This window comes from Phalacrocorax carbo, chromosome 3 (genome assembly GCF_963921805.1).
Source record: "Phalacrocorax carbo chromosome 3, bPhaCar2.1, whole genome shotgun sequence".
NCBI lineage: Eukaryota > Metazoa > Chordata > Aves > Suliformes > Phalacrocoracidae > Phalacrocorax > Phalacrocorax carbo.
Genome location: NC_087515.1, coordinates 77944814 through 77954853, shown reverse-complemented (window position 1 = coordinate 77954853; position 10040 = coordinate 77944814). Strand labels below are relative to the sequence as shown.

General features: G+C 40.2%; 1 protein-coding gene across 1 annotated transcript in view; it reads right to left on the bottom strand.

Moving 5' to 3' along the window:
- Window positions 1-4592: 4592 nt before the first annotated feature.
- The window catches only part of CDK19 (cyclin dependent kinase 19), a 136282-nt gene continuing 130834 nt past the window's right edge, over window positions 4593-10040 (bottom strand). The window contains exon 13 of the mRNA XM_064447463.1: window positions 4593-9005. Coding sequence (XP_064303533.1) covers window positions 8874-9005 — 132 coding nt within the window. The 3' untranslated portion in view covers window positions 4593-8873. The remainder of the gene's footprint in view (window positions 9006-10040) is intronic.

Sequence of the window (10040 nt, the reverse complement as noted above, 5' to 3'; positions counted from 1 at the left end):
ACGCAAAACATCATGAAGGAGCGAGGTGGAATACAAATGGATTACCTCAGCTCTGATACCTGAGAAGCTGCAGCGATAACGCAGTCTTGGAATAGCACAACCACTGTGTATTAATAAAAGCATGACGCACTATGACTGATATATGAGTTTGGCACCTTAGGTGGGAAAGAACATGCCTGCTTCTGATCTAGCTGGCAGGTCGTTTCCTACATCCTCCAGCACACACAATCCACTGACAAGTATTTTATAAGATTTACATTAACGAGCCACAGCTGAGCATTTCTCCACAGACAATATATGTAAATGTTATCATGGGAGATTGAGTTCTTGGAGATGAAAGCATACAGCCACTGTGCAAATACGATACACATCACAGTCTCAGATGACTCAAATGCACTTAAACAGCTCTAATATCACTCTGGATGATAACAGAAGTTACTCCATTCCTGCTTCCCAGAAGAGACTGTCTCAAAGTCACAGGGGACTTCCAGCTTTCATCCAGCAGCAGCACAATATAAGAAGCAACTCTCGATAATCCCCGTTGGGACATACCCACTAGGGCATGTTAGTAGATGCCCCCATTGTTTCTTAAATGGGTAGGGATTTATTTCTATGCTTGTGGGATACTGAAATCTACAAGAAACTTTTTAATGTTTAAACAAAAGCTCCATTATTACCAGGGGGAGTATTTTGAAACCATAAACTACACAGATTTTCATGCATTTATGGGTGGGTAAGACCAAAGTCTATAAACTTCTTGACGTGATTGAGTCAGTTTGCTTGCTATGTGCAGGGAATTTTGTAGAGGTGGCCCAGACCTGTCAACTTTGCTAGGTGCACCTTCTGCAGTTCTGATGCTATACTTATGAGATAAACACTTCTCTTTCAAACTCAAATGTTTCCCAACAACTGCAGTTATTACATAAGCCATGATATGATCTGCCTGCTTGAATCCCCTCTGCTGCAGCAAAAGGAGGACACCAGCAAGGCAGGAGACTGATCTCCTTCGGTTCCTCTTTGTTATCAGGTTAACGTTCTGAGTTTTGCTGCCAAAACCAAACTATTGGAAACTGTCCTCCTTCTGTACCGCTGCGCAAGAACGAGTCATACAATTAAAACAGAAAATTGTAATTATAATTCCGCAAACTACACATTCTACTTTGTATTAGATAATGGCAAGACCAGCAACAGATGGTTTTGAACTGCATGGCCTAGCAATAATAATATGATCTGACAATTTACAATCATCTCATAGCGCTATCTGTCAAACTGGAGGACTACAGGAACCTTTTGAGGCAAGACTTTAAGCCTTTAATTTTGCAGTTCTCTGGCTCACCTTTCAGCCAAGGAAGTATGTTTTCTTTAAAAGGTGATTGCTTTTCCATAGACCTGTGTGACCTAAGCTTACAGGTTAAAGTTCAGTGTCCACTTGTGTAAATTGTCTGCAAGACACTGAATTGACAGCCGTGCCCCTGACCAGGTCAAGCATGCAGAGTTAGAGGTCATCTTCCAGAGCAGGGCTGTGCCACATTGCCCAGATAAGGGTAGAAAGTACTTCTAACAATGTAAGCGTTAAAAATACACATTTAAATGTATTTAAAAGTCCATTATGTTCCAGAGAACTTCAGACACCAAAACCAGATAGCATTAAAACTTCATTACAAAAGCAAAAGGCTGCACACTTCCACTCCTTTTTTTTTCCCTAGCATCCCAAAGAATTCCTGTTTGTGGATGTAGGGAAGAACCCTACCAATGTAGGCTCAAACGCAGGCTGCGGAAAGGATGTTTGAGCCATTCATCGACAGGACCTGGTCCATAATCCCAAAACTTCCTCTGCTGCTGATAGGTATGAAGAATTCCTTTCTTTAGTGCTTCACATATTGGGATTTTTGTTACTTAAGATACACGATTAGTCTTGTGGGATGGACATTGCATAAAACGCATTACTGCTGGCTACCATGTCACATCCAAGACTCAGTAACAAAAACCTGACTATTTTGTTCCTTACTTCTTAAAGTCATATTTAAGGAATAATGCAGATTCTCCTTTACTGATTTATTTGTAACATTTACTGCTAGCCTAAGCAAACCAAAACTCCATTCCGACAATGGACTGGGGCAAAGGTATCCTTTCTGCAATGACTTCAAACACCAGTTGGAGGTTTCACGTAGCTTCTTACTAAACATCATCAGATGACATTTTAGCTAAAGGAACGTATTGATGAATATTTCATTCAGCCATGTGTTTGACGTATGCAATGTATAGGTAAAAGTTACATACTCTCAAGGTCTCTGTCCTCTTCAAGATACTTCAAAGAACACACTACGAAATAATCACAGAAATGGCCTGTTACAGTCCGTACAATACACCTACCAGTATGCCCGTATACAAAGCCAGAAAAACTGATCCTGCAGCAGTACTCCAAGGCAAGCACATTATATAAAAATTATTAGGTAGGTTGGCATTACTTTCAGACTTCAAATAATAATCATAATCATTATTCTTTTAAACACCTACTCTGGATTATCTTGGATATCTGTTACATAACAACCGTGGTACTCCCACAGCAGTTTCAGCAGCTCAGCTATGACTGTACACACATCTTCCATAACCTTGTTGGTGGATTTAATCTACCTCAAACAATTATTGTTCCAATAAATATTTCTCCCAAATGAAAAAAAATCATTGTAGCAATCATGCAATAATATTTTTCTACATTACTATAAAAATACAAATCAATGATTCTGTTTTTTCTGCAATCTTAAGGGCATGAAGTTCTCTGGAATGTAAGAAAGCAGTACCTACCCATTAAAAAGACATTACAGGTAAACCATCGTTAACGCTTGCTGGCTATTGGAACAATGCTTGCTCAAGTTCCACGTTTAGGCAGCTCAAACTGATACTTGGCACCGATACAATGCTTTTTGTGTTCAAACAGCACATGGAAATTAGTCCTCATGCTACGACCGGGTATTGCCCAGTAGTAAAAAACTATGATATTACAGTGATTATTATTTGCTTTACAGAGTGCCTGCAAGCGCCAGTCATGAAGTTACTGTATCAGGACAAAATGACCCTTCCTGTCTCAGGGAGCTTACAGCAAGCGTAGAGGGAGGTGACAGATGGATGCAGAGAGCCTGGAGGGTGTAATGAAATACCAGGACAGTTTTCATTAACACAATAGGTACGACTCATAGCACACCAGCAGTTTAAAATATTAAACTGCTGTACACATCAAAGCCAAAGGGCTTTAATGAGGGATGCAGAAGACAGCTAGGAGGGAATTCTTCAGAAATTTATGCAACAGGTCTTCAGGAACACTGGGCAACTGGAAACAGAACATAAAACCTCTTATTTGGAAATCTAAAATGGGGGGTGTGTAGAGATTGACCTGGTGGGACGATCAGACCAGGAGACAACTTGGATAACTTGATTTGAATAAGAGGGATGGGGTAACATAGCAGCGATGTACAAGTGAAGAGAGCAGCTTTACATCTAATGCAACAGAGATGGCAGAGCCAGGGCAGTAACACAACGCAGGAAGCAACAACTCAAAGCAAAAGACTAATAGACAACCCACTCTGCAACTTTCTGAGTGGCTGTGAAGTGCAAGCTCTATAGTTGTCAAGGACAGAAAAACAGATGTAACTGTAATTCAGATCAGTATGATGAGGCTGGTTAGACCATGTAAATTGCATGACCAGGTAGGAAAAACAGTGAGAGATGCTGTAGAAGAACAAAGACTGGGACAGAGCCAACATAGCAGGTTTCAAGAAGGATGTCCAAGTCAACGCTGCTGACAACGCACAATCTTACCAACAAACAGGACAGCAGAAACAGAGAGGAAACTATGAGTGGTATAGAGCTGGGGATGCTCAGTTGCGTTGAGGCTGAAGCAACAGCTCCTTATCCATGAGGTGTCAGAAATGCAGACTGAGCGTTTTGGCAAACGGCTACTTCTAGTCTTATCCTTGTGCAAAAGGCACATCAGAAACCGAAACCTCTTCCTTACCGTGATTGGTAGCGGAAGTAAATCCCAACTGTTCTTACCCATGCAACTGTTATGGACAACACAGGTGGGATTTTTGGAAGAAGTTAATTATCCATCTGTGAAACAATGGTTAGATGGACAATACATTCTAGCTCCTGCTTTCTATGTTGTCACTTGACATCCTTCAAGGTCCAGCAGGAGGCAAAAATAAGAGGGCATTTAGCTTTAGAATGCAGAAAACCAGCTTTTTTTTTCCAGAAGACACGTCTTTAAGATTGTCACGCAAGTAATAATGAATCTCAACAAGTGGCATCACCGTGGCATGCCAGAATACTTTTAAGCAGAGGGCAAAATCTAACAGAACCACTCCATCGATCCTGTTTTCCAAAAGGCTTCATTCTGTGTTGATAGACACATACCCATGAATATCCTCATGGGCATTTTAAAAGCTGTAGTTTCAACTCTGAGGTTTTGCAAGCTTTGTTTTGTGTGGCGTACGATATCATAAACATCCTGAATATAATTACAACTGCAATTTTGTGGGCTATATTCTCCCTCTTGGTAGCCCAAAGCCAATGTTTACAAAAACTTTTCAGCACGCTTATTTTATTTGAACTTTTTATTATTATTACAAATGTATATTATTTTATTAAAAAAATTCACACTGAAGCAAAGTCAATTCCATTTCATTACAACCAAGAATATAAAATAAATGCAATGAACTCATAGTTTAGTTTTAACAGTCATTTCAAGAGTGACATCAAGACAACTTAAAAGCAGTAAACTCTCAACTCTAGAATGAGAAACAAGTATTTCGCTTTGTGGTTTTGCTAGCCCATTGGCACAGGCGCTGCCGAATGCGGCCACCACAGATCTAGAGCGGCAAAGTTTTGTGGCAGCATGAGGCACATACACAACAATTTCTAATGAAAACTACAAAAATGAAAGATGCGTGCATGAAATTATTAGAAAAAAAAATATAACTGAATAGAGACAGGCACACTTCCACAAATAGTAAACATGGGAAAATACAACTAGAACAATTTGAAAAGTTACTACCTTACATATATAAAAAGTTCTTTAAATTGCTGTTAAAAAGGACATGTTCTGTCCAGATTTTGTGTAATACTTTTTAGTGTCTACACAAGACAAATTTTTAAAAAAATTAAATAGTATTAATTTACTACTAAATATTTAGGAGATAACAGTGCATTAAGGACTTTTTTTTTTTTTTTCCATATAGTAATACACATCGCTCGTGTCTGGCGACATTTTTAGAAGATTATGTATGGCCTTATGTACAATACATTTATTTAATCCTAAAACAATTCTTTGCTTAATGGTGTTAAAGTACCATTCCTGAAGATTATGAAGGGGAACTAAGCTTATTATGTTTATATAAAATATTATACATATTTGAACACTTCTAGCTTCCCGCCACCCCTCCCGCTACGAATGCTCTTCCCTCCCCCTCCCCAGATACAGTGTCACAGATACAGTGCAGGACTCGCAGCTTTCCCTATATTTTTCCTTCATTGTGCAGTTTGTGCTACATAAACTTCACCAATGCGGACCAGGCCGCTCGTCCCATTCATTCCCCACACGTTTGTTTCCTCTGAGCCACGATGGGCAAAGCCGTACTCGGCGGCCCGCTCTCCAGCAGGCGACCAGGATGGAGAAGACAGCTCTGCCGGTGTCACCTGCCTCTCTCGGTACCAGTGTGAAACACTTTGGTGAGGGTGTAAAGGTTATGGGCAGAGGCAGAGCTATGAGTACTAATGAAACTGCACAGGCAAAAAAGAACGTTAAAATGACGTGGTCCTGGCTTCCCACGACACGCTGCATGATTCGCTTCTGAAAGCGGAGCGTTTTTACCCCATGGGATGACTGCTGGAGAGCAAGACTTCTTCCACTATGACTGCCACCCACCCTGGCAACGCACACCGAGCTCCCAAGAAAAGGCGAATTATCTCACCACCAGGAAGGAACTAGAAGAGCGTGCACAGCCTACATTTCACAGCAAATGCTTCTGCTCTTATTCACTCTCCTCCCATTTGTGAGTTTGAAGGCAACGGAGGAAGTCAGCTCAGCTTCGCCTGTGCACACAAAAGCTAGACAGGAGCAGCGTGCGGTCGTCTATCAGACCTAACCAAGGCAGAAATGCCAGTTCAGCTTAGAGAGAGGTTGTGGCAGTCGCTCTAGAAGCTGGAAGCTCACTTGATTAAAGCACCTTACATTGCTGTGAAGTTTCACACTCTACATACAGATTAATCTACACCATGATTTGCCTTATTGGCACAAGAGCCCACCTTAATTAACTGTATGGTAACATGCCTCCCTGTCACCTCCTGACGTTACACGAGTTTTGATGATCAGCTGCAGGTCACAGTAGGGAGAATAAACGTTAGATAACTCTAATGGAAAAGAAAAAAGGATCTTGAGAGAACAGAAGGGTAAAAAGAACAGAAGGGGACAAAAATTACTCTGCCAGCAGTTAGTTTCCAGAAATGTGACATTCTGGTGTATGTGACACGTGGTGTAAATTTGGGGTTGTCCTGTGCAGGGACAGGAGTTGGACTTGATCATCCTTGGGGTCCCCTTCCAAGTCAGGACATTCTATGATTCAAGTCACAAAAATGTAAAGTAAACACTACTTTATGGCATTGGTCAAATATCCGTTAGCTCAAAGGTACCTCATCCTAACATCAGTAAGGAGTGAGACATTCCACTTAAAGAATGTAACCCCAGACTCATTGAAATAAAATAAAGGAACAATTAAAATATGTTCTTTCAAACAGGCTACTAGGGTAGGTATAATATGTAGCATTTCAACGGTTACACATCGAAAGTATCTTTTGGGAGATTATCCTTCCCCAGAAATATTTTTCTCCTTCAAATTGCCTCATTTCATTTTTACCACCTTCTTTCCCGTTTGATGACAAAAGCAGGTTTTAGTTGCTTTTCCAGAGAAGCTGGGTGTTGTCAAAACCACATGATGGTAGATATGGCCAAAGCAAGCCAACCGCTCCCAGCAGGTATGAAAACAACATGTGTTCGAGGAGCAAGGGGGCACTAAAGGTGATTGGGAGATCAAATCCAGTAGAAACATGTATGTGTCTGGCTGTGATGAAAAGCATTCTCCTCAGAGCAAACAGATTTTCTCATCTTGCTAGGTATGATCACCACTTCAGTGTGAATGTGTATGGGTATAGACACTTTTTTTTGTATGGACTCAGGACAGCAGAGAACACACTGGGGTATAAGAGCCTGTAACATTAACTGTTTACACAGAAACTCTTCTCACTTCACCTCTTCTCTGGACACCAGTTGTAGAAGCTCGGTGATGTTACATTGCTAGTAGCTTTCTAAATGCTTTTTTCCAGGTTTTCTGCAACAAGAGCCAGCCTTATTTCTGAAGGCTGAAGGAAAAATGAAGCTGTCCCAAATTACATGTTGTGTCTCTCCGAATAACTGTGGTTGCAGAAGTTGGACAATAATCCTCTGATTATGCTTCTGAACTCTTATTTACTGGGGATTTTCTGCCAGCTACCCATCCGCTTACAGTCCTTAGGCACAATCAAAACATGTTTGCTCTAGGGAAAAAGAAACATTCCAGTGCAATCAAGCGCATCTGGTGTAACTAATCTGGGTTAATCACAGCAATGTGAGGGACACAGAATATGCATTATAAACATGAAGAAGGAACAATTTTCAACATGCTTTTCAAACTGCACATTAATTTCTCTTAATTATTAATTCTAACATAAAATGATTAAATGCATCTGTTTTCACAAGTCTTAGTATTTCTGTCACCTTTACAGTTAGAAAACTGACTCAGGAATGTGAAAGAAAGCTAAATTTATAGAACTCTCACATACATTAATCAGCTGCTTAAAAGAAAAAACAAGCCCATCATCCACATTCCTACTGAGACTTGAGGGCAGTAAATACATTTTCCTGACTATTTTGGTGTCCAGCCTGGGAAGACATTCCATTCTTCTGTTCCAACAGATCCTGAAAGCATCTCCTTTTTATGTGACTGTCCTGGTTTCATTCAAAATAACACTTAATTTAAAACTAGTCAGAGCATGATCACTGTGATTTCAAGAATTCAATGTGAATGAGTTAAGAAATATCAGCAATCTTCTGTTTGGCGTTCAGTCCAGTAGCATGAAGCTTATTTGTCGCTGCAGAGACTTGGGTGGGTTTTTTTCTTTTTTCCTTTTTCTTTTTTTAATTTTATTTATTTTTAAAATTTTTTTATTTTTAAGACCTCGCCTGAAAACTAGACTAATAAAAACAGAATAGTAAAATACTCTGGAACAGTAAAATTTTGCTGTTCTTGACATCCATGAGCAAACCAGTAATATCCTGTGAAAATAACATAGTGCTTTAAAAAGGTGCAATATACCTGTATAGCTAAACTGGTTTGCGTAGTATAAAACTAACTATATACAAGCTTGAAAGCCTGGGAGTTCAAGATTTTAAAACTTTAAAATGCCATCAAAGAGATTGAAAAGACAGATTTATGGCAATCACTACAGCATAAGGAAGGTGCACCAGGAATCCTTCAAAATTCCAAAGGTTAAAGAAGTTAAGTGCTGGGTTCAGATCAGAAGGGTTCATTAGAGTAACCACAATGGAGCACATGCAAGGGCAGGGAGGAAGGAAAACTTCACGAGAATCTCCTTTATGGCAATAAAGGGGCGGGGGGTGGAAGGGTGGAAGTCTTCAGTGGAGTGAAGTTTTCCTTTTATCATCATGAATTTTAATTCTGCATCATAGTTTGTATTTTTGGTTCTTCTCGTCGTTATGAACTTCATATTGCTGGAGTCTTCTGGCTTTTAGTCCGTTCCTTTCTGAGTGCAGTCCGTTAACCCCCTCAGTACCTGTGAGACTGATGAGATTGGTGATACTGGGAGCTCTGCTGAGACGACGTGGAATAGCCCATTGTACTCTGGGACTGAGAAGATCCCTGAATGTTGCTTTGGTAACTCAGGCGTGAGCTGGAGTGCTGCAGGAAAAGAGAGTGGGATCAGGGGAATGAAAACCAGCCTGTTAGGACTATGCAGCTCAGAAAACTTTTAACCTCTCTGAAGCTCATTAAAATGTGACTGTTGGAGAAGCTGACTAAACAGTGTTACGGTTTAAGGTCCCATAAAATAAGTAATCAATCTGATCTGCAATCAGCCTTAACACAGCACACAAAACACACAAGGTCACTGGCAGATACCTAGAAGTACAGCACGTATACACCCATTTTTGAAGGAAAAATACACAAGACACAAGAGAGAGCAGACTCCATTGCAAAATTCAGCTGTTTCTTAAACTTGCATCTATCATTATTCTAAGTGCTATTAATGCAAAAACAAAATGCTGAGGCCAAACACCCTTTCTGAGATAGGAAATACTAAAAGTTAGAGACAAACAATCTATTCTGTTCCTGACAAAGAGACAACCATGACTTAAGAGTTACTCAATTTATCTAAATGACAAAAATGTCTAGTAGGATAAAATAATATACTTCTAGGTGAGCCTTTCAACCTGCTGCCTTATCTAGTGGAAGCAAGGACAATTGCATGCGTATATGCAATAACCTAACATTTATTTTCCAGAATGTTTTCTTTTTCCCTCCGATGTTTGGGATATTAGCTCAGTAGACCCCAATCTCAGCAAGACAAATTTATGGATCATTTGCAACTTCCAGCCTGCTGAATTTGCCCTTTTATTACCATATCCATTCCCTGTGCAGAATTAATAATGAGCTGCAAAATCATGTAAGCTGCAAAATCACTTTGCAGAAAAAGTGCTCCACAATGGATAGGAGACTCTCTAGCAAGGTAAACCCCACCCCAGTCCACAAGAAAGGAGAGTCTACAAAAAGAAACACAAACCTATTCGCAGTCAGTAAACAGTTTGTTTCCAGCCAAGTTAAGTGCAGGGTCAGGCAACCATTCAATAGAGTTCTGTCCACTGTCTAGTTGATGGTTCTACTTGGCTATGCCCAAGGGTCAGCAGCAAGACTGTGGCCAACAGCAATCGTCTAGGA